At 45.1% G+C, this 27,800-nt stretch overlaps 2 protein-coding genes across 2 annotated transcripts in view; both read right to left on the bottom strand.

The window, feature by feature from the left end:
• Positions 1–23,946, bottom strand: part of GCN1 (GCN1 activator of EIF2AK4) — a 37,511-nt gene extending 13,565 nt beyond the window's left edge. Inside the window, exons 1-38 of the mRNA XM_057374236.1 lie at positions 23,896–23,946; positions 22,146–22,248; positions 21,470–21,533; positions 20,755–20,886; positions 20,112–20,220; positions 19,394–19,492; positions 19,178–19,312; positions 18,639–18,707; positions 18,451–18,559; positions 17,906–17,980; positions 17,518–17,646; positions 17,246–17,296; positions 16,726–16,824; positions 16,286–16,459; positions 15,223–15,375; positions 14,371–14,463; positions 13,668–13,743; positions 13,337–13,496; positions 12,503–12,692; positions 12,267–12,391; positions 11,757–11,935; positions 11,495–11,588; positions 10,903–11,016; positions 10,524–10,722; positions 9,888–10,043; positions 7,251–7,432; positions 6,917–6,997; positions 6,305–6,448; positions 5,489–5,616; positions 5,124–5,313; positions 4,646–4,716; positions 3,746–3,911; positions 2,614–2,808; positions 2,188–2,434; positions 1,619–1,740; positions 1,196–1,310; positions 588–767; positions 25–245 (exon numbers count right to left, since the gene is read on the bottom strand). Of these exons, the coding sequence (XP_057230219.1) occupies positions 25–245; positions 588–767; positions 1,196–1,310; positions 1,619–1,740; positions 2,188–2,434; positions 2,614–2,808; positions 3,746–3,911; positions 4,646–4,716; positions 5,124–5,313; positions 5,489–5,616; positions 6,305–6,448; positions 6,917–6,997; positions 7,251–7,432; positions 9,888–10,043; positions 10,524–10,722; positions 10,903–11,016; positions 11,495–11,588; positions 11,757–11,935; positions 12,267–12,391; positions 12,503–12,692; positions 13,337–13,496; positions 13,668–13,743; positions 14,371–14,463; positions 15,223–15,375; positions 16,286–16,459; positions 16,726–16,824; positions 17,246–17,296; positions 17,518–17,646; positions 17,906–17,980; positions 18,451–18,559; positions 18,639–18,707; positions 19,178–19,312; positions 19,394–19,492; positions 20,112–20,220; positions 20,755–20,886; positions 21,470–21,533; positions 22,146–22,248; positions 23,896–23,913 (4,947 nt within the window). The 5' untranslated portion in view covers positions 23,914–23,946. The remainder of the gene's footprint in view (positions 1–24; positions 246–587; positions 768–1,195; positions 1,311–1,618; positions 1,741–2,187; positions 2,435–2,613; positions 2,809–3,745; positions 3,912–4,645; positions 4,717–5,123; positions 5,314–5,488; positions 5,617–6,304; positions 6,449–6,916; positions 6,998–7,250; positions 7,433–9,887; positions 10,044–10,523; positions 10,723–10,902; positions 11,017–11,494; positions 11,589–11,756; positions 11,936–12,266; positions 12,392–12,502; positions 12,693–13,336; positions 13,497–13,667; positions 13,744–14,370; positions 14,464–15,222; positions 15,376–16,285; positions 16,460–16,725; positions 16,825–17,245; positions 17,297–17,517; positions 17,647–17,905; positions 17,981–18,450; positions 18,560–18,638; positions 18,708–19,177; positions 19,313–19,393; positions 19,493–20,111; positions 20,221–20,754; positions 20,887–21,469; positions 21,534–22,145; positions 22,249–23,895) is intronic.
• A 313-nt stretch (positions 23,947–24,259) lies between these two features.
• On the bottom strand, positions 24,260–27,747 carry RPLP0 (ribosomal protein lateral stalk subunit P0). Its single transcript, XM_057374225.1, has 8 exons — positions 27,703–27,747; positions 27,409–27,512; positions 26,844–27,019; positions 26,659–26,746; positions 26,250–26,396; positions 25,626–25,811; positions 24,861–25,001; positions 24,260–24,493 (listed from the first exon to the last, which is right to left on the bottom strand). The coding sequence occupies exons 2-8, from the start codon at positions 27,460–27,462 to the stop codon at positions 24,329–24,331; spliced, it is 957 nt and encodes a 318-aa protein (XP_057230208.1). The 5' UTR covers positions 27,463–27,512; positions 27,703–27,747; the 3' UTR covers positions 24,260–24,328.
• Positions 27,748–27,800: the final 53 nt, after the last annotated feature.

Here is a 27,800-nt window from a genome sequence, read left to right as displayed (position 1 = left end):
TAGAGATTGTTTTTAGCACAGTACCTTCTGRTCAGTCAGAGAGTACATGTTCCCAATGATCTGGGCAGCCATTTTCCTGGTGTCTGTGGAACGATCCTGAAAAGCTCTCTGAACAATTGGCATGATCAGTGCTAAGGATGGAGCATCGATGAAATGGACAAATTTGGTATCCAGTAGAGTCTGCAAACACTTCTGAGTCTTCCTGGAGGGGTCAGTGAGAGCATCCAACAGAACTGGAGCAATTGCTGAGTATTTTCAAAAAGTAGAGAAAGGATTTTACTTGTACATAAACCAAGAGCAGGTGTCAGGGTGGGCTGGTGTTCTCTCATGGGATATTTTAGGTCCTTCTAAAGCAACCAGCAGCATAGGGACAGGGGGAACTCTGTTAATATCAGCTGACAAAAAGGACAGGATCATTTAAAAAGCCTGGAAGCAGACAGCTGCTGTTAAGCTTTCATGTTATACTTCTGTAGGATTAGTTTAATTTCTGTACAATTTGCATTTAATCCCAAATACTGTGAACCTAAACCTTGCTATTATAAAYCACAGTCACATCAGGACATTAGAGATGCAGAGACAAGTCTTACCCAGGATCTCTGGATTCCTGATGACAGACCCAATTTGCCTGAGAGCCTGCTGCCCTGCATTCTGCACCTTCACATGGGAATCTGTCAGCACTTCAGTGAGTTTGGGCACGATGTTGGGTAAACAGGAAGAGAGTTGTTTGGGAGCACAGTACGCCATAGCCCCCAGCAGTTCCACTGACCCTGTGAACAGAGTATGMAAAAAGAAAAAACACAGTATTAAGAATTGACATGAGTGGTGATCACACTTAACTTCAAGTCAGAAAAAGGCTGAARTGCATTAAGTCACTCTATGCCACCTAAAGACACTAAAAAATACTTTTCTTTTTTACTAGGGAAAAGGAATGTGGGAGGAAAATTCCAGATTCTGGAGCATGTCTATACAGACAGGGTACAAACTGTCCCTTGACAGCTTTCCTTTCCCAGGGGGAAAAAGGTTGCTCAAATGTATCAGGGAACTCAGCTGTAAAAAGCTGTGAAACTTCCACTGTCCCTTATAAGACAATAAAGCACCATGGCCATCTACAGGGATGAAGGAATACACAAGGGGAATGACAGTGAAGGGAACTGTGGGTTACTCTCAATCGTGTCAGGCACATATTGGTCCATACCAGCTTTAGTTCTCCAAGATTCTTCTTCCAGTGCTGCAAGAAGTGATGGCAAAACCAGCTTCACTCCATGAGTACTCAGATTGCTCATCACGGCTTTGGCACAGTCATCTGCAGCCTCCAAGGAGAAGAGAACACTTACAAACTGTGATACAACACTGCTTTCCCTCCTCTGASACTCTGGGAACAAAGCCTTCATGTAAATAGTGTCTCAGTACAATGATGCAGCTGGCTAAGTAGCTCCCTCTTAATGGTCAATGAAATCAGATGCTTTCAGTTCTACAAAATCCAAGTTATTAGTGGTATCTCAAGGGATAGGTCACCTCCTCAATTTTCCCTGGTTACAAACAGGATTCATATACATATCCATTGCATCCAGGTTTTTCAGTTTTTCTGCTATGGTAGCAGAAATTTAAGGCACCTTACCTCTCGCACGTACTGGTTCCCATCTCCAAAACAAAGCAGCAGGTGAGGCAGCACATGAACCACATAGGGCTCAAAGAGCTTGCCSAGCATGCTGCAGAGCATCTCGAAGGCAAACAGAGCCCCTAAAAACCCAAAAAGGACAGTCAGAGGAAAATACAACTTCATTTAAGGAGGAATGGAAAAAGAAGATACTATTTGTCAAATATCTGTTGAATTATTCCAAAAGCACGCAAATATCACAGCTGAAAGTCTCTTTGTTTCTTGCCCTTGTGGCCTCAGAAAAGAGCTCCCCCCAGCAACACCTGCCTTTGAAAACAGGAGAGAGGGGCACATCCATATGATCTGGGACTAGAAATCCTTCTTCCACCACAATATGAATCAAGACTTTTAGGACACTATACACAACCAGTGGCCCCAGGACTGACACTTCCCATTTCTTTCTTGCCACACTTTAATAAAATAGATGTAGCTAAACCAAACACAGGAGTGCAAGAACATCACCTGACCACAATGGTAGTAGGTACAAGAGAAATATGAAGTATGAGGAGGGAAAAGCTCCTGTCCCTTACCCTCCCGCCGGCGGAAGTTCTTTTTGTCCTGGATAGCATCGGTCAGTGTAGTCATCATTTCCTGCTGCTTGAGAGAGAGGATGCCCAGGCCYTTCACCAGGCCTGCCAGCCCATAGGCTGCACCTTTGCGCTCGGCATATTTATCAGACTCTAACAGCAGCTGCATCAGCTTCTGGATCATTCCTCCTGCATCCTCCTTAATTGCAGGCACCAGAGGTGGTAAACAGCTTGCCACTGACTCTTGAACCTGTAAAACAATCCACCGGCCACCAGATCACAAAATAGTCATTACCAATATGAATTCACCCTAGAATGCAACCCAAATGAAACCCTTCTGTCACTATTTTTCATCTCTCTGCCATCCCTACCAGTACCCTCATGTTAACCTGACTCTGGAACACAAGAACTCCTCCCAAAGGCACCTACCTGCTGAGATGGGGTGGACAAGGCTGCTATCAGTTTGCCAACAATTGGTTTCACTTTAGGGTCACTCTTGTCCAGATGTTTTGCCAGTGACCCCATCAGAATGACCACGCTTTGCCTAACAGCATCATAACTGGCATCATTAGGAGCATTTTTCAGGAACTCTTCAAACACTGGCAAGAGAGAGTTAACATTGTCCTGAAAAACAAAACCACAGAACTTGCCACTAGAGTYCACTCAGAATGAGATTTGCTATGCTCAGTGGACTTGTTTGTTCTTCTCTGAGCCAACAACTGAACAATCACACTGTATTTACAGTTCATTTCAAGTGTCACATCACATAAAACCTGGTGCCATCCCGATAGGCAACAAATATTTCCTGCTAGAGAGAAATTAGCTCTTCAAAATTGGAATCCCCGAGCCTGCCAGCAGGATGTTCTGCCAGAAGCAATACAAGTGCCCAAGCCTGAACATCCGTGCCTGCTCCTCTGCTTGCCCCATGTGCAAAGGGAGAGCAGAAACATCAAATGAATTTCATACTGCTTTTCTAGAAACAGAAGGAAAGAATGAATAATATGAAAATATCCCAGTTGGGCTAAACTAAGGAATACTGGCATCTGTCCAGAGGTGACTCGCATGTGTAAGGAAATCAGAAGCTGAGCAATTCACACCCTGCACACCTTCCTCAGCTGACACTGCTGGGGAAGGGCTGGAAGTGAGAAGGATGGTCCTCAGTTCCCTCAATGTTTTCAGTTTAATTAAGCCAACAAGCAGCAAGCTTTCATGTTTTGKTTTGCATGAAGCCTGAAAAGGAATTCTCATCTTCACAGGATTAAAAGACCTATTGTCTGACTTTACTTTTATTACTCTAGTTTTATACCATTTAAACTCCATTTGGTCCAAGGATATTACTTTATAGCAATGACAGGGATGAACCACACTTAGTCAAGACTCTAACAGAACAACTCTGAAGACACAAAAATTCCTAAATGGAAGTTTTCAGCTATTAYAAGTAACAGCAACTTCTAAGAAATTGATAAACATTTAGAAAAATAATCTATGGGCTCCAACACAGTATCTACATATCCATTACATCTTTTTTTCCACTGTTAGAGAGAGAAATGTTCAGACTTACTTTGCCATGAGTGTTGAGCGTTGAAAGAGCTGCATCCAACATGCACTTCCTGACCTCAGGACTGCGATCGTTCAGAGCATCTGGCACAAAAAACTGAAAGAGGGGCTTCACCTGAGAACTGTCCAGATGCTCTGAGAGCTTGTTGAGGGCCAGTGCTATGCCACACCTGGGAAGAAGGTGAGCCTGTGAGCTTTCCTGACTTTTCCCAGAATTTACTTCAGCTCACATTTGCTATCAGCAACAATTACAGAGTGAGAATCATTATGGAAACAAAATGCCTCAGAGTGTCTAACCTCTGCACATTTCATYACATAACCCCACGTTGCAGCCTCCCACAAGGACAACAATCCCTCAGCCATATAATGGCTTTTATCTCAATTAAGCATTATGAATACTTGAGCCAACTTAGACATCAAGATCACTTCAACTACTGCTGAAATACAGCAGCTTTACAACAAGGTACATCGGCATTAAAGCAGATTAGCTCAAGACAAGTAGCAAACAAGATAATCTCCAATTAAACCTGTAYAGAACATACAAGTAAACAAAAAGTAATTATCCAAACTGGAATTTGGCCAGTTCATTAAGGCCGGCACTGCTGCTTTTGAAACAATCAATGGCCCATATAGAGGTGGGAACACAGTAAGTTAAGACAAAAATCAGGCAGTCTGAGAGGGAAAGACTGTTTTTATCAAGGACATAGAAATGACAGATCTAATATTTTGATGCAGTTCTGCCTGCCCCCAGTTTGCTTGAGAGGCACAAATATTCTCTGCCGGAAGGACACATGAAAATACCAAGTGAATACAATTGCATGTCATTTGTTCTTCTAAATAAAAATCAAAAACATTTCATTTGGATGCACAGGAAGTGATKATATCAATCTGAAGATGACTGTACCTTGCTTCCCATTGGTCAGGCGGTGATTCAGATATCACTCGTCCCAAAGCATCCAAAACTGGAGGTGGCCTCTGGAAGGTAAAAAGGTTTCATTAAAATGCCTTTTCCAAAGATAGGCACACAGAGAATCTGTCAGCCACACTGCAATGCCATTTGRTAATACTGCACAGAGGTATGATACCACTAGCAGAAGAGCAAGGTAAAAAATAAACACAAAGCAAGTTTGGGGTCAAAATTACCTCAACTGACACTGCCCTACCACAGCCTTTCTGCATAATCTAAGGCACCCCTCCCACCTGTACAATGGTGCCAATTCATGGCTGTAACATGAGGTTTAAGACACTGAAGTCTGTGCTAAGTTCCCACACAGCAACAGTAAGTTCTATGTACATGTTTAGGACAGACAAAAGGAAAAGTGACTAATAAAAAATAAAGCACTAGCTTCTTCCTGCCAATCCCTTCGGGCTAGAGTACTTACATAGAGCTTCTCCTGATAAATCTCTGTGAGTTTGCTCATGACCTCTGCTGCTTGCTTTCGGTACTGAGCTACAGCTCTGGAAAGAGCTTCAGCCCCTGCTTGTCGCACTGCCTCTTCATGGTAGATGACATCTTTGATCAGCAGGGAACAGAGGTCAGGCTGCAGCTCCAGACCCATGGACTCCCACAGCCTGCAGCACACACACAGAGGCCATGGGTCACCCTTCAGCAAAAAGCCACATGTACCATTGGAGTGACCTACAGCCACCCTCCAGCCATGGGGGCAAAGCCTCTGTGAGTCCTGCTCCATGAGGCGGGCAGAGGAGAGGGCCCCATAAAACCCAATCAACAAAGAACAACCCTTACCTCTCTGCCAGTTTCTGAATCTCATCTTCAACATCAAACTTGACTACCCAGAGGCGACGCAACAGGTTYAGTCCGTTCTTCTCATCACTGTCTGGGGTTGGTAGAACCATTTGTAGCTCCATCAGTCCCTGATTTATTTAACAGGAAAATCAGTGCAAGGATCTAATTTTTAGAAACAGATGTTATAAAACACTTAAAACGTTTTGCAAGTCAAGCTCTCAGTAGTTGGAAGTGTCAAAATTCATGTTTTCTTGTGCCTCACACTGCCCATGGTGGTCAAGGACTTCCTAGTACTAGTAAGTAAGATGGTGAAACTCAAGATTAGTGTTCCACAGGCAGGTTGCAGAGAGGATCTGGCCACTACAGTCTGTTCTGCTTCTAAGTACAGACAAGACAGCTCAGGTGAGCTAAACTGGAATTTGTTTCATGGCAAAGAACACCAMGCACCCTTGAGGATTTTCTATATTCTCAGAAGTGACTAAGCCTGAAGCTTTCCAGTAACAAGGCCTAGTACAGACAAGAATTTCTGACAGCTTCTCTCTTTAAGWCTAAGCTCTATCCAATTGTAAACAGAAGGTGTTAAGGTGTCCTAATTATACCTCTTTTAAGGAAACAAAGGTGCGGATACACCCAGAGTGCTCCTTTTTGCAGATAAATCCAGCACGAACAACATTGACTTGGAGAATTATTGTTCAGCCTGCCTCTGACACACTGCCCAAAGCCTGGCATCACACCTGAAGCCTCTGTGCATCAGTGTTAGAGAAGATTTAGGAAAATGTTAAGAAATYTGGTGTGACCCCAATAATTCCCACCTACCCTGAGAGCTGCATCCCGAACATTCATGCAAGGAGACTGCAGAGCCTGCAGGAGCACATCGATCTCCTCCTGCTCGGCGTAGGCACAGCCGTCCTCACCACTGCTGCTCGCACACAGCGCCGTCAGTGCCTCYGAGGCCAACACCTAAAACACCACCAGCAAGTGTCACAGATTCCAACACACCTTGAACTGCTGTCAAAGCAAGCACRGAGTGCTATCACAGCAGAAGAAATTCCCAAAGAACACTGACAAAACCACGAAGTGACAAGCTCAGTCCAACTCTTTGCTTTTTATYGTTGACCTTTCTGCCACCTCATCCCTTAGAACAAACACTCAGAGGAGAGACTACTGAACTTACCTGGCAGAGCTAGGCCTTAGAGAAAGAAAAAAATATCACCTCTGGACGACTGAAAAATGTATTTGGTGCAATAAAATCCACAAAAAAAAAAGATGCAAACTTTTTATTCCAAGAATACCATAAACACAGAAGAAAACTGAGAATGTATCAACCACCAGCATCAGAGACTTAAACCAGTTAGTACATTTCCCTCATTCAGATGCTGATGACACTTAGGGAGAATCCTGACCGTGGTTATGGAGCTCAGCACTGACCTGTAACCGCGGAGAACCTGTTCCTATCACCCGGGTCAGCAGAACCAGCATGTCCCTGCGGGGCAGCAACTCTGGGCCATTCTGAAAGGTTGAGGGGAGAAAAGGTGTGGGGAAAAGTCTTATATCCTGTGATTTCAAAATGCCTTGCCAGTGTATGACACTCCTTATAAAATCATAATCAAAACCTAGGGCTGGACAGGTACCAAAACACATAACAGAAAACTACCCTACACTGTTAACTCACAGAAATCWTCTGCTTTATCTAGTTTTCACACAYCAGCTATTTTATCCCAWGGCTCATCTGAAGGAGTTCAYCTGGCYCCACAGCTCTCACCTCATCCACCAAAAAAGACTGGCCATTTCCTGATGATCTCAGCTGAGCATGGACCGTAAGAATCTGCAGAATCTTGACCAGGAACTCCTCCTTATCTTCGCTGTTATGGGGTGTCTCAGTCATAACCATCTTCAGGAGAGGAAAGACTAAGGAAAATGCTGGAGCTGATAATGGGGCAGCACCTGTGAAAAGGAAAACCATCCTGTGAACAGCTGGTTCAATCATGGTCTCATGATTTGGTTTGTAACACTGACTGGTATAAAATGTACACTTGAGTAGTTCATAATGGATACGGCCAACCTTCAGCCTCATGCACAAACATGCTGAGTAAACCTAAGTATTTGCCACTTAACAGCAGCAACAGTGTGGCTCCAAAAGTAACATTTAGCATTTCAGTGTTAGGCTGAGCGTAGGATTTGATCTTGGAGTCTTTTCCAACCTAAATGATTCTGTGATTCTAACTGGCTTCAATTAAAGTCACATAAGGATTCCAAATTGTTAGCAATGTCTCAAGTACAGAAATACATACTGTAAATTCAATGGATTAGACAGTCACTTTTGAAATTCACTTGTCCCAAAGCAAAGCCCWGTTTGTCAGCTACATTTCAGCAATTCCTACCAACCTAGCTAACTTGCCATTCCAGTCTTCAGCTGGATCCTTAAGAATTAAGTCCTTTTAATTCTTGTGCAAGCTTCAACTCCCCTCCCCTACCTGAAAAATTCAAGGTTTTGGATTCCCATTGTTGAAAATTTTGCTCCTTCCTTTTTACAGGGTCTTGGCTATAGGATATAACGAACGCTCCTTCCAGTGTTTCAGTTAGTCCTTCAGTTAATATTCAAGTATCAGATGTCTAGGGAAAACATCTTCCTTCTATATCCTATCTGTGCTGACAGAGAATGCCCATGTTTAAATTTCTAAATGCAGATGAACAGCACTGCAGATACAATACTGCAGTATTAGTCAGCTTATGTAGGGCAAAAATACTGCAAAAGTAGTTCAAGAGAGAAATATTAAATCCCAAACACACTCTGAGCTATTTAACATGAACAGCTTCAGTAAAACCCTCTCTAATTCTGRTGTGGGATTTTTCTATTTGCTCAGTATCTGTTTGCTTTTACATTTTTTTTCTTTTTTAATTAATGGTCAGATATTTTTAGCCTTAAACCACTGTCCCTCTATACACAGGAGGGAAAAAGCTTTATTTGAGAAGATARATGTTCTATTTACACAGTAGCTGGTATCAACGAATATGAAAAAGATTATAGAAAGTATSTTAGCATTTCAGCAATGAATGATAAATTCTATCATCCACATTACAAGGAGTATGGTCTCCCTTAGGTCTCATAGTAAACTAAGAAATTAATCTCTACTAAATCATATTATACAACTACATTCCAAAGAACTTCGAAAATAAAGAAAAATCATTTGGGAATATAATATGACTTGTCCAACAAAGTGCTATGGAAACTACTGCCCTTCTCTTGCAGATGTGGAAAAAATAAACAGATGTTAATTTAGTTAAGCACTACAGGAAATCTTGAAAGACTGAAAATACTTCCACCACTTTCTGGAAATAAGCCTGAAAATTGATTCAAATGTTAATGAATTTGTGCTTACCATGGCAATAAATTGCACAGTCRAGACACCAAATTATCACTGAGATGTTCAGCACTGAAGTGGTGCTCAACATGGTCAATGGCCRCTGCTCAGCTGTGACAGTGACATGTGCCACAGTCACACCACTGCACATCTGAATGGCAGATGAACAGCAAGAGAACTATGGGGCTAAGGGACCAAACAGAATCCCATATTTCCCTTAAAAAATACACACCATCTACTGCAGCAGCTTTTGATTGAATTAGATCATGAACAGCTCCAAAGCCTGGCTGAAGTGAACCACCTCTGTCCCTGGAATACACCCTGGAACACACCCTAAGCCATCCCAGCCTCCAAAGGACACACCAACCCTCCTCTTCTGTGTTGTTACTTTCACAGGAGAGGCACAAGTCCTTGTGCACCCTACTGGGAAGAAGATTCTGGAAGTAACCRAAATTAAAATTAACTCAGTGAAATAAAATTTAAAAAAAAAAAAATCAAGAAAAAGCCTTTAACTCAAATCATATTCTTGCACTGTAAAAATATTGGTTATTGCCTTCATGTTACAGAGTGGAAAGAACTGCTCTTTCTACAATCGTGCCAGAATAAAATATTCATGAACTGCAGCACTACACAGCAAACAAGCAGAGGCCRTGGGCACTTCACTGCTGTGATCACAGATAAAAAGCAATTATTYTGTCCTTCCATTTAGCCTCACTGAATCCCTTATGCTAAGTGGTGTTGAAAGGTAGGAGCTGTCCTCAGCAAAGATGAACCTTAATTTCACTGCAATTATTTCTGTATGAACCATTTTAAGAAAAAATACTTTTATTTAATTTCTACACTTAACTGTAGTTGTAACATCACTTCTACAACTACTAGCACAAAAAACCTTAATGTTTTTCATATCTATGAAGAGTTATCCAATTAAAAAAGAGAAAGTGAAGTTTTGCTTGCAAAATATAATACAAACTCTGAAAACTAAACCACTTCACAGTTACTGGAGGTGGAGGCATTTTCATATCTACTATCCTTCATACCTGGCTCTCCCTTGCTGGTTCTGCTGGGAATGGTGTGGGCATGCAGCAGACTGACCACTCTGTTCAGAGCAGTAGGCAGCTCCTCCTGACACCAGGATTCATCCAAYTCACACTCTGGTTTCATCAGGCGCAAGGTCACATGGCTCACTAAAGTACCTGGAAGGGAAGAATAAAGAATGCATGAGAGGACTAAACCCCAGGGGTTTTTGAGAAAAAATTCCCCAGGAACACAGATCCAAGAATTGTAACTAAACTCTGGGCAAGAGCCCAGGCTGCAGAAAACACTCAGAGCAGGAAGCCCAGCCCAGGGCTGTCAGGGGACAGATTTCTTCACAACATATGTGAGTTACAGTCACACCCTCCAAACTCTGCGCAGGGAAGATGGTCCCACAGTGACCAGCTGCTCCTCAGAGCTGGTTACTGACCAGATAACTCCCCGTTCTTTGGACCCAGTCCTATCCARCAGTAGGATCTCAGGGAAATCACAGCCATCTCCCTAAGAACTGCTCCAGGTGGTTTTTCCTCTTGGCCTTCTGGTACACGGTCATGATCCACAGTTTGTAAAAGGAAGAATTTTCACCACCCTGCCATCAAAATGCCACACCTTGCCCTTAAACAGCAACTGCTAACACTCACCAAAGGTTTTTAGTCGAGCAGGCATGACACAGGAAGCTAAGGAAAGAAAAGGTTTCTTAATCCTGGGAGCGGCCAAAGGAGATCGAAAAAGTGGCAAGAAGGAGCTGATGAGGCCAGGGATGTACTGAGTGAGACCAGGAGGCTTTTTCTTTATAACAGTATCCAGGAGTCCTAGAGCTGTTTCCAGCTCATTATCAAGCTGCAAGAGAAACAATTCAATAGATTACCATTAAAAAAATCACTGGGAAAAAAAAGTCAGGTTGTAAATCTCATTTCTAATAACAGAAACAAATWGGTGATTGCTACACCATTTTCTCTTTATCAAAGTGACTTGGGTTATGGTAGCTGCAGAGGTGGCAAAAAAACAACCAAAACATACCTCCTTCAGCCGTTTCCTTATCTGAGCCTCCCTTTCCAGCTGAGCATGCATGAGTTCCTTCTGCTTGCTCGTCAGCTGCACCTCGTCCTTTATTCCTTTCTTCTTCTTTATCTCCTGCAATAGAGAGCATTGGCATTATTATCTGGGAGCTACAAACACATCCCTTCAATGAGACAGAGAAGCAAGTTGGATATGTAGGGATTTTTTTCAATTTATTTTTAAAACAGTATGAAAATATCCTTCCAAGTATAACCCTCTTGAGTAAAGAAACAAAATGGAAATAAACAGGTTCACAACACTTTAGTGTCCCTTTAAAAGCATAACGTAAGTTTCTCCACACTGGTCACAAATTATTTGGTAGCATTAAAAAATGCTGTCCAGTTCATTTACAGTGGATGGCATGTCACCCTCTCCAGAGCAAGGAGAAGTCAACCTTTGTTAAAAGAATTGGATACATACAGATAGAAGTATTCCAAGTAGTTCAGAAAATCTTTCCCTCCAGCACATGCACATATGCCAGAGGCCATAGACCACCACACAACTTTCAGTGAAGATTCTGACCAGCTTGGAATTCTTTTTTCCATCAACTCACCTCCTTCAGCTCCAGCTCAATGATTTGTTCTTTGAAGGAATAAGCTTTGTTCTCTCTCTTCATGTTAGCCTTTTTCATACTATCCTGTTGAGCACTGAGAAAAAGAAGTAGAGAAAGAATCACCACAGCTCTGGGCTAAGGAACAGGCATAAAAATCTAGGAACTTCTGTGCAGAAAGAGCATCTGAAACACCCAGTCACCCACTGGCAAGATAGCAGCAGTGATCAATCCCCAAGTCCACAAAGAAATTATGAAGTCTCACCTCTGTATTATAGATTTGTCATACAGCTCTCCCTCGGGTGTCTTCATGATGGCAAATTCCTCTCGAGTAACCTGGCATAGAGCTGGATTCTCCATTGATGCTGAGATAGTGCTGATGAGCTGTGGGAGCACTCTACCAGGTGAAAGCAGAGAGAGAGATCCCACTGCATTCATAGAGGACTGTCAGAAAATGAAGGAAAAAACATAATCAGTATTCCTTAAAATTGTCTCCAAGAAGTACGCCATGCTGAGGCAGCCCCCATTACATTCTAATCCCCAGTTCATTGATCAGTGGGTATTTCAATCTGACCTAAATTTCTACTCAGTTGCTAGTACATTCTTTCCCTCTTAAACCCCRTCTCCTTTTCACCAGAGACATTCTCTTTGAACCTGACTCTTCCCCACCTTTTAGACACATCTSCTTCCTTACAGACCAGTTAATACTGAACTCCAGAAACTCCCCTGTTCCAAGGTATCTCCCAAAAATAACACAAAGAAAGCAATTTATCACCTGGTTCTCTGGAGTGTAGGTGGTGATTCTGGGTAAGATGTCATTCAGGTGTTTGGTAATGAAGTCTTTGGGATCTATCTTCATCTTGATGAGGAGGGCTGGCCAAAGTCCTGGCTGCACTGCCACTGGTGAGAATAAATGAGCATAATAAACATGAAGCAGGCTGCTGGCATAACAAAACAAAAAGGTACAATAAAAACTCATACATTGGCCATGAGTGTTATCCCTGTTCTTACCTACAGATGGATGATGGCTCACCAGCAGCATCTCCAGGGCCAGCTTCTCTGGCTCAAAGGAGTCCACATCAAGCCCTGCCACACTGGAGATGACACAAAGGGCCTCATGCAGCACACGAGGGGGAATGTATGTCCTTCCCAGTTCTGACAGCTCTCCCGCCTCCGTCACCAGGACCTCGTGAGGCAGAACCTGAATGGACAACACCAAACCTTCCTAAGACCTGAGCACACTTGCCCACCAGACTRAATGAGAACAATCAGCTCCCTGTCAGTACCAAAAACCTGAAGTTTTCAAAGGAAAGAAGGGATACAGGATAATGGCAAAACCAAAGCACAAAAATGACCATGACAGAAAGAATAAGAATGAGGACTATACTAGATTTGGSAAGCTGGGCTAAAATGAAACTAAAATGATCATTTTTKACAAAGACTTTGAARAAGTTTGAGCCAGCTGGCTGGGAACGGTATGCCCAACTTCTGCAGTCTATAAGCCAGGGCCAAAGAACCAAGATACAAAGAAAGGAATGAAGCACTCRGTCTCTCAGCAGAGATTAAACATGCATTAAAATAATAAAAGGACATGGAAAACTACAGCTTCCTCCTCAAAACATTTTTAATATGTCTTTTCTATGTATTTAGGGAAGACTAGTCATACCCCAGACGTTGTTACTGTAATATGCAGTAAACCATTAACAAGTGGCATTGCAGGAGATCATGTGGAGATGAATCCCTTTCACAACAGGCTGTATGTCAATGCTAACAGCAAACGGAGAGCAGGGAGGTGACTGGCAGCACTCAAACATCTGTCTGAGCAGAGACTTGCCAGCTACACACCTTATGAGAATTGAGAACTACTTTGAGCTCCTCCAAGAGTCCATAGGCCAGCTTGTACCCTCCCAGAGAGGACAGGAGCTTCTTAACTGTTTGRTGGGCCTGCCTGCGGACGTGCCAGGTCCGGCTCAGCAGCACGGCCACCAGGGCACGGTGGTACTGCCTGCAAACAGAGAACAAGGGTGAGCCAGGGAGGCAGCTCTGCAACCAGCCAGACACAAAGGCACCAGGAGTTCAGCATTCTGTGCAAAGCCTCAAGCCCACCCCCTCCAGTGCCCACAGAAGCACTCAGGGATCAGACACGGATCAGGGACAGCAAGCACACTCTACGTACTGAACTTTGCTTTCAGGCAGCCGCTGTGCATGATCCAAGAGCAGGCGCTCTGTCAGCTGCAGCACTGTACACATGGCTGGGGAAAAAGACAAATATTTAACACWGTATGAGACTTCATAAGGAAACAGATTTTTTTTACCTGAAAACATGAACAGAAAGCAGGACACATTAAAATAGCTCCCCAATCCAAGCCTCTACATAATCTTCTCATTGAAGTTGGAGACAAATCCAACTCAGATCTGCCAAGACTGGGAAATGAACCATGATTTCATTGAAATGTTGTTAGCTGGATCCCAGGACAATTTTCTTGACCATTGTGTGTGACCTATTTTGGTCTAAGTYGACAGAGCAAAGCAAATTATAAACACCATGCTCAGTGCATCAGTTCTATTAATTCCTGAGCCCTGTGAAAATGGCCTCAGTGGTAATGAAATGGGTACTGAGTGTCAGCTGCCTCAAGGCCCTTCCTTTTTTTTTACCATTTGGAATGATAAATGTGTGGTAACTCAGATTCACCAAGAAATAAGTTAATTCATTTTCAARCTTAGGCTACAACTAGTCTAGATGTACCTCGGAGAGTACACAGCTCATTTTAATCTGAAACTGTATCTTCCAAGGATCACAGAACAGGAATAACAGTTCTTGTCAAGTACTAAGAAACAGAGTTAAACGGCAATTGGATATACAGTAACTGCCAATTTACCTTCTTCTGATGCAGACTGCAGAAACTTCTCAGATGTAAAAATTTGTTTTTTCTCATCCAAAATCAGYTGCCAGAAACCACTCAGCTTAGACTCTGACAGAAAAAGAACAGATGTCCATCAARGATGTTTCAAAATAAGTCAGAACTCATCAGTGCACATAAAATACAGTAGAATTCTGTCTCCTGAAATCCTTCAAGTTACTTCTAGCCTTACTTGTCTCCAATTCTAAAACATCTCATTTCTCTCATTCACAACTATAAATATGCCAAAAAAACACCAGCTGACAAAAATACCTTTCTCTGACTTATGCATATGAAACGTAAAGTCTGATTCAGCTTAATCTTTCCTAGGGCAAACCTTCCCAGAAGTGAAGGAAAGGAGGGAAGTGGTGTGTTGCTTTCAAGAGAACACACCTGGATTTCATATCCTCACAGATGTGTGAACTCAGAGAGCTCTTGTTATATCCTCTAATGAGAGACAGAATTCCAGTCCTTACGCTTTCCAAAGGTTTGTAAAARCACTACCCAAGTAACAGTCAAGTAACACTTTCAATGCATCAGTCAAATCTGACCATGTAAGGTCTGGGTGAACATCTCCTGACAGCATAAAGAGGAATATTATCCTAAGTGAACGGAAGCTGGAATTGGCAAAGCCACAGAGGAGTAAGAATTCTTCACTGACATAAATCAGAGAGATGGAAATTAATCTTCCCCTGCTTTACAGAAGAGCAATGATTCTCTATACAGAAACTAYACACAGATTAAGGCATAAGATCTCCCAGACATTGTCAAGAAGTGTTAACCCTCAGAACCTGTTTATATTGGATTMCACCAGATGTTCTGTGACCTTACCAGTTTGTCCCTCAATTACAGACATCCTGCAGATCAACAAAGCTGCAGCAACTCCTTCAGTTACCATGGGAACCTGAGTACTTTGAGATGCTGCTTTTTCTACTGTCTGGATCAGCATGGGCAGCAAGTCCATCCCCTGCAATAATGTGTCACCTGAGAAGACAAAAGAGACATGTTACAAAACATGGTCCTCACTTTGCAACCCAGGTATCAATGGTTCCTCTGCTGCCATGAGACAAGAAAAGGAATGAGACACACACTGGCAAGACTGTGAATCTCCCAGAGGATTTGCCAATCACTATCTTTAAACTCCAACTATGAAAAGCTCAATGGCAACCACTTCAGTCCTTCCCTCACAGACAGAACAGTCCCAGCTCAATAAGAGTTTCTGTTCAAGGGATGCAAAAGAAAATGCTAACTCAGTTACATTAAAGGAATTACTTCAAATCACAGGAAGTCTGACTTCAAAGATTAATGTTTCCCTAAGAGAGGGAAAACAAATTCCTAGCAAGTCATGACCATCTGTTTCACTTCAAACATTCATAACTTAAGGAATCCCAGAGGTCTACAAATGTGGATGAAATGATGCAGTCAAAGAGGGCACGATCAACAGATGTAAATCTCTAGAAGATCACCAAAAGAGAACAATTTCTTGAGCTCTTCATTTCAAGCACAGTAATTTTGGGGTTTTTTAAGTTTACAAGTGTCAAAGCCAGAGACCAAGATCCCACYGTGCTGGGTGCTGTATAAAACAAAAGCATGGCCCCTGAGCTAGAAACCTTACAATTCAAGTGTAAGACAAAAATAAAGCAATCAAAATTACTTTGACATATATGGAARAAAGCATTATGGGCAGTGATTCTAGTTACACAGGGAGACAAACCATCTTTATAAACCTAAATGCAACAGAGTTTAAGGAAAAATACGGAGGTCAGTGAACAGACATTGCCTTAAAAAAATCTCTCTCAATCCACACAGCAATCTGCTTGTATCAGGAGGTACGAAAGTTGATAACTCTCCTAAGCCCCATAGCCAAGAGTTATTGACAGCTGCTCAGTTTTACCTTTGAAGGAGGCTAGCATGCACTGCAGGTAGGCATGTCTCACTGCTGAAGTCGAGGTTTTAAGGCTGAAGGCTTTCTTTAGCCATTCTATCAGCTTTTTAGGAACTTCTGTGGAGAACCGAACACACCAAAGAGCCAGGACAGAGACCGCATGAACCAATGTGCCTTCATGGACTGGGAAGAAACACAGAGTTCACATCAGTTCAGCAACTGCAGAAAGCACAGAACATAAACCAGAAAGCAAGCAACATCAGGATGCAGRAAAATAGCACGTGCTCCTAACAGGCACAGCACCGTCTCCACGGGGCTACTCATCAAAACAGGACAACAGAATCTATAACAGCAGGCAAGAATCCAGATTTATCCTGAATAACCATGTAAAAATCCCTCTTGAGATGGAAGCAGCTTAGCAAACCYAGAACAAAGGCAAGAGGTCTCACCTTCTTGTTGGAGAAAAGGGATGAAAAGCTCAGCCAYAGTTGCACTCAGAGCTTGGCTGGAGGGTCCAGAAACCACATGGTGACTAAGGCTGCCAATTCCTGAAAGGACAGAAATCTCTGAGTAGTTCCCAAACTATCAGCACAACATCTAAAACTGATCAGTAATGTCCCTTCACACTACAATCCCCACACAGACATATTTTTCTTGTCACTGCATCTTGTCACTGCACATTTTCATGTCACATCCACCATGTACCACACTGCAAGATCTGTGTCTTCATTTTCACTCTAAATACAAGCCATTTTCTTTGAATTACAYTTTTGGCCTACCAGCCAATTATTTTCTTTGAAAAGAAAAGCAGGAGCTGGTGTGTGCTATCCAGCACCCTCTCTGGCTTYAATTACAGCCAATTTAGAGTCACAGGCAGGAAATCCTAAAGGCTGAGATACAGCTCCCTTCCATTCAGCCTTCTGCTCACTTTCTTCTGCCAGGGGAGCAGCTTTGTTCCAGGATCCTCACCTGAAAGGACACTCATTTTCTGAGCAACAACAGTCAGCTTCCCCTCTGAGCCTGCCAACAAGAAACACAAAAGTGACAGCTGATTACATACAGCTCTGTGTTACATCAAGAATCTCCTCCCAAACACAAAAGCTTGCCCCATTATCCCCAATCCAGGCTGAGCCACCCCTTCCATACAGGCAGCTAACGAGAACAGAAAATATAATACACAAAGCTCCTTGAGGCTGTGAAACTTTGATTCATCCCCACTGCTTATCCTACAATTTACTCACCCCCTAAGATGGCAAAAAGGTGCCTTCCCAGCGACTCCACAGCTGAAGGATCGCTGCACTGCCGAGCCAAGTTCTTTAATGCCACAACTGCTTCATCCATCAGCTGCACACTGTTGGACTTCAGATGACCTAAAAAATATTGCACAAAGCTAAGGGTTTCTTACAACAAACTCCTTAAAATCAGCAAGTAAGGACTATCTTTACACGTRGCTTAATGTAGCTTCTGGAACCATCACATGAACTATTCCAATTCCAAGTTACAGCATCATCCTCCCTCCCACCTAAAACAACCTCTTCACCAGCAATCATGCTGTTACAGGTACRGCCAGAAAACTGCAGAAAGCTTTATTCTGAATTCATCATTTCCTCCAGAAATRAGAGTACTTACTGGCCAGTCCTTTCACAATGTCTAGAGCATACTGGCTGAGATCCAGGTTCACAGATACAAGCAAGCAAGAGATTGCTGAAGACAGAAGAGATAAAAACAGTTACTTAACAAAATGTGACATGCCATGAGCATTTTAATGCACCCTTCCCTACAGTTAAGAGCAAACAGCACAGTAAGGAGTGGGAATAAAAAAAAAGTACAGTGGGAATTAAAAAAAAAAAGTACTGAAATTGATGGCCAATGAACAGAATAATTCAGGATTATTCTTAGCCCTCAGCTATGAAATTCTGTCCTCGGTGCAAACAGGAGCTATCACATACCCTGACACTTGGGATCACACCACAAACGTTGCTTTTCCATATCTAACCCTTGGATGCCAGACAATCCTGCCTGCGCTCATGGGATCAAAAGCATAGTCCAGAGTGACACTGCCCCAGCAGTGGGGCAGGAGTGTGTCTGATTCCAGTGTCTGGAGTGACAGTGCCTCCAGACCTCTCAGGATTTGGGCTCTTTGACAGAGCAATGCAGAGAGATGACAGACTCACTTTCAATTACATTCTCAGGACTCCGTAGCAGGGATTTCTGCAGAGTTGGCAAAACAGAATCCTTGAATTCGGCGTGGGACATGTAGCGAAGGAGCGGAGAACAGCTGTCCTGCAAAGGGGACAGGGCACTCAGCACACAGCAATGCTGCCCATGGGGAACAGCACAAGCAGCTCTAACAGTGTCTCACCAGCACGTGCTTCTGAGGCTTTGTCTTGCTCATAAGGATGGTCTTCAAGTAGAAATCCAGGAGAGCACTCTGAACAAGCAGAAAMATGAGATTACAGCCACATCTCAACCTGTACACAGCTCAGGTKCCAGGATGGACACCCCAACTCCTTRTCCTCCTCCAGAAGCTTTGCATCCACCCTCACATGAGCCARCCAAGCAGAGACGAGCATTYCCTGCTCTAGCCTGAGCCCAACACTCAAACCACAGTGACAGCTATGTGCTGCCATTCATTCCCACAACAGGGACAAGGCAAGAAGCTGCATGTAGGACAGCCACAGAAGGGCACAGACAACACCACACATAGCCACGTATCCAGCACCTCCTCTCTAAACCCAACCCAGCTGTCTCAGTCAGAAGTGCAGAATCGCTGAACTGACAGTGAAAACAGGGGCAGATGCAAAGTACCAGCCTCACCAAGACATCTATTCAGTCCTTTCTTCATGATAACAAGTGATGCTTCTTATTCCCCAATAAAAAAAAGCTGTAGAAGAGATCTACCTTATATCGTTTAATAATATCCATCTCCTTCTGGGCTGTGCAAAATTGCACTACGAGTCCCAGCATAGCAGCATAACTCTGGTTYGGTTCGAGCCCAAGAATGACAGAGAGGTACTGATCCACCAGATCCTGGTTCTGAAGAGAGAAAGAGCAAGGCACATTAATACCACAGAACCCAGAACAGCTATAGAACATGGCACATCATGCATACATCACCTCTTTCCACAGCCTGTTCAATTTCTTCACGGCCCCATCCACCGCCTGCTTGTGAGACCCTCCCAGGACTTCCAAAAGGAGCAAACACTGAACCTCCACCTGCCAAGGGCAACAGCCAAGAAAACCGTCATGGCACTTGCTTCTCAGAGAGCTCACATCAAACAACACATRCCAAATGCCAATGATTAGCTAAATCTGCTTAAGTCTGGAGGTCATCTCAGTTCTTCCAACAAGCTGCCTTTGCTTTCATCCTGCATCTCTGTGCAGAACCATGCCTACCAGTTTTGGAAACACTGAAAACAGATTACATTTCTTCTGAAAATCTGTTCCAACTCTATCTCAAGGTGCTATGAGCACAGTCACACATTAGTGTTGTTAAAGGAAGTAAAAGGAAGGCAAAAGCTCCTTGACACTGTATGACAGAGTATCACACAGATATTTCAAGGCAAGCACAAGGACTTCATGCCACGCTGCAGAGGTACCAGTAGCCACCACTGTATGCAGAGCAACTGCACAGGTGCAAGACTGGCCCCCTCATGCTTTATATACCTTCTGCTTTTTCTAGGGGAACAGGAGAGAAGAAAACCCATCAAATCCCACTCTAAACCTGGATTTTTACTTTGTGTTTCGGTTAGATTCGTAATTATTTGCAATATTTCAGCAACTTAAACATATTAGAAATATTCAAGTCTGTATCTGCAAACCAGAAAGAACCTACCAGTTTTTTCCATGTTTCTCCCTGTCTCTTGTCAGGCGTTGGAAAGACAGTGCGTACAAGCAGGCACGTCCAGGAGAGTGCCAGCAGAGCTGCAGATCCACTGCTCTTACTGTTGTACAAACAGGAGAGGGAGGTAAATCTACACTTCCCAGGACGTAACTTACACCTATTAGACCATTAAAGACCCATCTTTGCCCAAGTTAGAACAGCACCTGACTGACARGCAATTTATCACACAAAAATACATCTAAAGCCTTAGTTTGTAAAGAAAATAATCAGCCCTCAGAAGCTGTTTGTTTCAACTCTAGTTTGATAYTCAGGGCTTCCAAATGGCAGAAGAGGCAGCTGAAATCCTCTCTCCTAGTCATTTTGGAGATTATTTCTTGAAAGAGTTTGTTCCTCATCTCTCTAGACTTGGAGTGAAGTTTAACAAAGGCAAAACCATCTCAGACCCACTCCACCAGCAGTTATACCAGGATATTCCCTCTGGAAGAGGTAAGAGAGGAACATCTGAATGGCATTAACAGCTTTGTCTCTAAAGGCTTTTAACACCTCTGTCAAGCAGCAGCAGAAGCTGCATTCTGAACACAGGAGGAACTACCAGCAACTCAGAACTGCTTCCACAGCAGGCACTCATCCCCACCTGGGAACTCCAGCCTTGCCGCCGATCCCTGAGGACTGAAGTGAGTGCAGAAGGTTTTTTGCTGTTGCCTCGGGCTGGGACTCTGCAAGCTGCTGAAGGGCCAACTGCAAGGCTCTGCGGGACGCTGCATCCCTGGTGACAAACATGGATCATGAACATTCTAAACCTGCCCCATTGCACCATTACCACCCCTGCACCACACAAAGGGCTCTGCTTTCTCATTTCACCAGTCAATCTAGTAATTATTTTATCCTTGYTGTTCCACTAAGTGAAGCAGTTTCTGGCAGAAAGCTCCATTCCCTTCCTCAGGTGACAGCAGTTATGTGGAGGCCCTCAGGCAGATTGCAGAAAAAAGATTTTGAACAGCTCCTCTACAAGAGACCACAATTTAGTATCACCTAAAATTGTTTAAAAGGCATCTAAAAGACACCTCAGTCTTGCTTCACAAGGACAAGGGTGTTTACTCATGCAAACTGAACCACAGGATTAAAGTTTTAATTTCAAAATTAAAGGTGAAATACAAGGCAAATGTTATAAAACTTTTTAATGTCAAACCTCCCCTGAGAGCCTAATTATAAGATGACATCCTCTGCAACACTGCATGCTAACATTTCCAGATGCTCCAGGAGAATTTAACACTAAATACTAAATACTAACACTAAGTACTAAATACTGAGAGATTAAATAAACAGCCTTTCCACATCAATTTACTCACCGGTATCGATGCAGAGTAAGGCAGAAGAGCTTGCAAAGGCCTTTCACTGCACCCTCAGGAAGATCTGTAATAAGGTATTTAAAAAGATTTGTTCATAAATCAATGAGCTCTTAATCTTTTACACAAACATTATTCATTTCATGACTGAAATCAGTAAACTGCTCATTTCTGTAAAATTGCTTGCAAGAATCAAAGTTTGCTCTTTGTATACATTTTATGCATATTTTTAAAAATAATRGTAAAAATGGAATACATGAAACACAGTCAGAATTAGAAAAGTAAGTTTAGAAAAGTAAGTTTAAAAAATTTGTTTCAGTTGTTTTATTAAGACCATCTGAAATCTTCCACACKCCCTCTTTCTATACAGGTGTGTATCTAAATATTCTGTGAGTACTAAAAGAACAGGGYAAGAGTCATGACAGAAACTTGACTGATACACTAATGAAGAACTAATGTACACACTGCTAAAACTACTGACTGGAAAAAGCAGMTGTGCCAGAAACTGGGGTTCTATACTACCCACAAACCCCACGCTTGGAATTAACCTGTGACAAAGCACTGACTCCAAACACTATCAGCCCCCTCCCTCAAATACCCCTCATACAGCCTTTCAAAACAAAACATTTTAATATCCTACTCCACCCTGGTAATCAGAACAGTGCTTCCAAGCTTTTACCTTTCCCAGAAATGCATTTTCCCAGCTCGCTGAGGATCTCTCTCCGCTCCTTCACGCTGGCTGTAGTTACTTTGACCGCAAACCGCTTCAGTGTGTCAGAAATCTAAAACCCCAAGCAGAAAAAAATCAGACTGTCTTTGATATCAACCCACAGAACACAAAGCAGGGMAAGCAGAACGTGTCACTTGCTGGCACATGACCTATTAGTGCCCAAATGTGAGCATCCTCCCTCTTGTGTGCCATGGAAAGGGTCACTGAGCATCACACAATGAAACTTCCAAGGGCTGAGGGATGACTGCTCTCTGCTAATCTGTGCTCTCATGCACCATAACAGACACTTACCCCTCTAAAACAAACACAGAGTAAGAGCTAAGACCAATAATTTGGAGTACAGAACCTTTAAAAGGAAAAATCCCTGTATGTTATCCCTGAAGTCCAGGCAGTCCTGAAGGTGGACTTGAACTGCAGACAACCCAGGAGACCTACACTCACAGATTTTTTTTCTTTTATGTAAAGCAAAGCACAGGTCTCTCCAGGAAAGGCTTTTGAAATACAATTCTTAAACTGAGCAACTTTATACAATCATCTTTTGGAAAGGCAGAAAATGAGCATGTCTTTAGAAACTCAGCCAAACTTCCCTTCTTGCTCTTTTTCAAGGAGCTCCTCAAAGCTGCTTTCAGTGTAGCTTTTTGCTGACATGCTGGAAGGTTAATCCTGAACAGTGGCTTCCGGGGATTTAAAGGCCACCCACACCTCCCTGAGCCTTTGACCACTTCACACGCACAGCTCCCCTTAAAAACTGGCTGAAAGCAAGGCTGCACCTCTGAACAGCAACGACTGGGTTGAGCTGCAAAGGATGACCAASGTCACTGCCACCAGAACCAACAGAACCAGCTGCTGTTACCGACCTGCTCTTCTTTCAAACCTTTCAATTACATGAGTTCATCATATGCAAACTCAAACCAAGCTGCACTTATTCACGCTGCTTAATCACAAGCAGGGAGATGTGATTTTATGTGCAGACATGAAAAATGTGTTAAAATTATCCTCAATCTAGAAAGGAAAAATATAAATTATGTATACAACTACAAGACTTCACCAGCATTTCAGTGACTTACACAAACTCAACTACCCACCCAGTCTCCACAGAAGAGCCACTGGGACAGGCTTCACCAATTTGCTTTTTATTTTTATTAGGAKATTTATGTACACGCATTACAAAGCCAGCATACCAGCAACGCTGCTGTAAATAAATACAGATTACAAAGGCAGTACTTGTACAAGCAAGGACCTGATCCTGAGCAGACTGGGATTTGCTCTGGGAACATCTCAAGCCCCTCAAGGTGAAGCCGGCGGACCCAGAATGCCCGGGCAAAAGGAGCGGTCACACCGCGACCGGACGTTGCGAACCGGGGGCAGCCGCACATGGGGCCGCAGCCGGGCGGGACGCAGCTTGTGCCGGGTGTGGATCGGAGCGCGCCCCGCCATCCCCGCTCTGCTGCGGCTCCGCTCGGGCTCCCCGGCGGTGGCGGCGGCCCCTTCCCGCGGGCCGGGCACGGCGCGGGCGGGCGGCTCCGGCGGGGCCCGCCCCGGCAGCCACGTCCCCGGGCGGCTTCGGGCGCCGGGCCGGGCCCCGCAGCCGGGCCGAGAGCGCAGCGGGGTGGGAGCGGGACGCGGGGCGACCCCGGGCGCAGCCCCCGCCGGCGTCCTCTGCCCGGACCGGGTCCTGCGCGGCCSGTCCCGCACTCACCTGCGTGTCGGCCGCCATCGCTCCGCCGCGACCCCGGAACCGGTAGCGGCTTCCGGGGCGGGCCCGGCGCCACGGCGATGGGCGCTGCCCGTCCGGCCCGGCAGCCCTGGCCCCACCGCGCACGGGAATGCGGCGGGCGGCGGCTGCTCTGCCCAGACCTGCTGCGGGCAAGGCCTGTGTCGCCTGGCCCGGGGACAGCCCCGAGAACAACCGMCCCCCTGCAGCACCCGGGGCCGGGGCACAACCGCTCCCCTGCCGTGCCGGGCCCCAGAACAACCATTGCCCTGGAGCACAGGGCCCTTCGGGTTACACCTTTCCCAAGCCCCAGGTGATACAGACACCACACCATCGATGCAGGCACATATGAAGGTGTAAAATAGCTTTTTATTTCTCCCATTGGGCCAACTCTGACAGACACAGACGGTGACTACTGTTAGTCAAAGAGACCGAATCCCATGTCCTCATCAGACTCCTCCGACTCCTCCTTTGCTGCCTCCTTCGCTGGAGCAGCAGCGGCGGCAGCAGCAGGTGCGGCTGCTTCAGCTACCACAGGCATGGCTGCCACAAAAGCAGAGGGGTCTGCCAGGAAGGCCTTCACCTGCAAAAGGGGGAAAACAGGTAAACTCACAAGGAACAAAACATTTTGCAGGATTGAACTTTTGCAATGATAAAGGCAGCACTTGCAGCTTGCCAGAATCCAAACAGWTCTACTTAGCATTACTAGATTTGCAGAACCAAAGATATTTCAGCTCTGCTGAGTGTAACAGCGCCAGAGAACAAGGAACACCAGGTAATCAGCTCTCTCCTGCCATTCATACACAACACAGTGAAGCAAGTGCTCCTCCTCCGAACATACCCCCTGCACACAGGCAGGTCCCAGTCCTCTCAACACAGGGGACACGCGGTAGAAGTGCCTGGCTGCATTTCCAACACCCCTCTGTGCAGAGCTCAGAACCAGCAATTACCTTTTCAGCCAGAGGGAAGGTGTAGTCGGTCTCCACAGCCACGGCCAGGACACGCTTGTACCCATTGATGATGGAGTGGGGCACGGACGCAATGGTCGGGTACCCAATTTGCAGACAGATGCTGGCAACATTACGAACACCCTGTGAAAAGACAAGACTTGTGTTTCTGTGCTCTGAAATAAGCTGGACTAGAAATCACGGCAGAGGATGGCCAGATGACAATTTCTACATTGCCAACRTGAGGGACAGTGTGCATCAAGATTTAAATGTCACTGATCTCTGCTCTCTGGTGACCAGGGACAGGACCCAAGAGAATGGCATGAAGATATGTCAGGGGAGTGGAATAACAAGAAATGGTTCTTTCCACAGAGGGTGGTAGGGCACAGAACTAACTGGCTCCCCAATAAATGGTCACAGCCCCAAGGCTGCCAGAGCCCCAGGAGCATTTGGACAAYGCTCTCAGGCACAAGTTGGGTTTGTTGGAGTGACCTGTGCAGGGCCAGGAGTTGGACTGGATAATTCTTGTGTGTTCCTTCCAAATCAACATACTCTATGATTCTAAGTGGCCTCATATGCTTTCTGAAGCAGCTTCAGATGAAGAATCCTACAGGAAGGTACTTTCTGACATGAGGTTTCTGCAGGGAACCAGAGAGAGGTCCTGGCTCTGCAGGACCTTATGGAAAATACCAGACAGGACACTCAGTTCTGGGGCAGTGCTGGCTCCCAGAGCAGCGAGGCAGAACACGAGGGGCATGTGGCACTCACCTCCAGGAAGCGTTTGTGCAAGGTCTCCTCAGTGATGTCCAGAACTTCAGGGTTGTAAATGCTGCCATTATCAAAGACCTGCTGGATCACCAACCCGAAGGAGAATGGGGAGATGTTCAACATGTTGAGCAGAGTGGCTTCGCTGGCACCCACTTTGTCTCCAGTCTTGATGAGCTGCACATCRCTCTGAGGAGATCAGGGAAAAGGAGTGAATACACATCAAGAAATTCCAGCACAACAAAGCAGTGGGACACAAACTGAAGGACCAAAGGAGCACAACACRCTCCATATTCAGCTCCACAAGTGGAGAAAGCCTCAGACCATATAACCAGTTCCATGTCAGCCAGCAAAAAGGCAGCACTTTTCCTGTATTAGCTAAAGGTATTTCAACTGTGAGTTCTTCTGGCAGAACCTATCCCTGAGAATCTGTAGAGAACTTCAATTGCCCCACACTGTGCACTAGAGCCATGCCAGACACTCTCCTCCAGATCCCAAAATGCAGTAATCATGCTGCTCATACAGCATCTAATGGGAGCTTTGGCCTTCACACCTCCCTCAGCTGCCACAATCAAGGCCTCCTAGTCAACTACAAGCTTTAACAACTGCAGCTTGCAGTTTACTGACCAGAATTTCAATGGTGCCTCTGGAAATCTTCGTGGTGATGCCCAAAGCCTGGAAAAAGGAGGTCTTCTCGGGTCCGAGGCCCGTGTTCTGGGCTGGCACAGTCACATCACAAGGAGCAATAGCACCGGCACGGGCAGCAGCTGGCACCTGAGAGGGGAGATGAGAAGCTGTAAGAATGCTCACCTCTGATCTTGTAGGATCACCTCCTCCCTGACATGCTCCTCCAGGATGGACRACACCTATGCACACACAAGTGAGGCAGCTGAACTTAAACACTTTGGCTAAGGCTGCAGGGGCCAATTTCCAACGCTTGATGACTCCTACTAATCAGGTATACACCTGTGAAGACTGAGTTTTATTTTTAATTCCATATCAGCCCAGACATGCAGTGAGGGCTGATCTCTCTTACCTTGTTAGCYAGCAGCATGTCCCGGATCTCAGTCAGATCCTCCTTCGTGAAGACAAAGCCCACATTCCCACGGATATGAGGCAGCAGCCTGAAGGGAAAACAGCAGCCTTCAGTTTTATTCCTCAGACAACCTCCCCTCCTCCAAGACAGAGGACCCAGATGTGCTGTCAGGCAGYATTACCCACTTTTCTAGGGCAGGGTTATTCTCCAGATGACCACGAATAGCTTTGCGCATCATTGTGTTCTTCCCCATCAGCACAACAGCCTTTCCACGCAGGGACATACGGATCTGCTGCATCTGCTTGGATCCCACATTGTCTGCTCCCACAATGAAACATTTTGGGTAATCATCCAGGAGTTGCTATAGCAAAAACAACACTGTAACTACACAACAATACTGAGAGCAGTGCACAAAACAGTATTAAAACCTCAACACATTAAAATGTAAGAGTTTGTCAAAAGTTTGAGAAAGCTAAACTTCGAGTAAGGCTGAGCATACCGTAAACTGYATCTTTCACACAGCTATCGAGTCACATCCCTGAACAAGTCTCCAAACGCCACGGCAAATTCTCAAAAGGCCAGATCTACAGTCTCAAGTCCCTTCCAAGCGCCAAGTACCCATTCAGACATTGCACAGCCCCCATCCACCTCTCTTAACAAGTCCGCCCAGCCCGTTCCGCCCGGTTCCTGCTGCCCCGARCTCGCCCCAGCGGCGGCAACCCCTCACGAGGGCTCCAAATCAACACTCACGATGATTTTCATAAAATAGTTGGAYTTCCACGTAGCCCTGTCTTCCCTGGGCATCTCGGCGGTGCTCCAAGGATCGCCCGGTGGGTTTAAAGACGAGCTGGGACCTGCCAGGAAGAAGAGCGGCTCAGGTGGGTCCCCACCCTTCCCTTCCCTCCGACCTGGGGCCCATCGCTCCAAACCCCACAGTCCGGCCGCGGCCCAGGACCCCGCTCCTGACCCCMGTCCCGGTCCGCTTCCCCTGGCGCGATCGCCCAGCCCCGCCCGGGCCCCGGAGCGGCCGCGCCGCGCTCSCACCTCCACGAGGGCTCCGGGAAAGAAGGGCCGCAGGGCGGGCCTGTCCACTTTTATACCACGGCTCACGACCAATCGCAGAGGGCCGCGGTACCCCCTCC

The sequence above is a fragment of the Malurus melanocephalus genome, unplaced genomic scaffold (assembly GCF_030028575.1).
Source record: "Malurus melanocephalus ecotype Western Australia unplaced genomic scaffold, MMel_1.1 scaffold_219, whole genome shotgun sequence".
NCBI classification, from domain to species: Eukaryota; Metazoa; Chordata; class Aves; order Passeriformes; family Maluridae; genus Malurus; species Malurus melanocephalus.
Note: the sequence above shows the minus strand (reverse complement) of the source record. Positions and strands in the feature narration are given on the sequence as shown.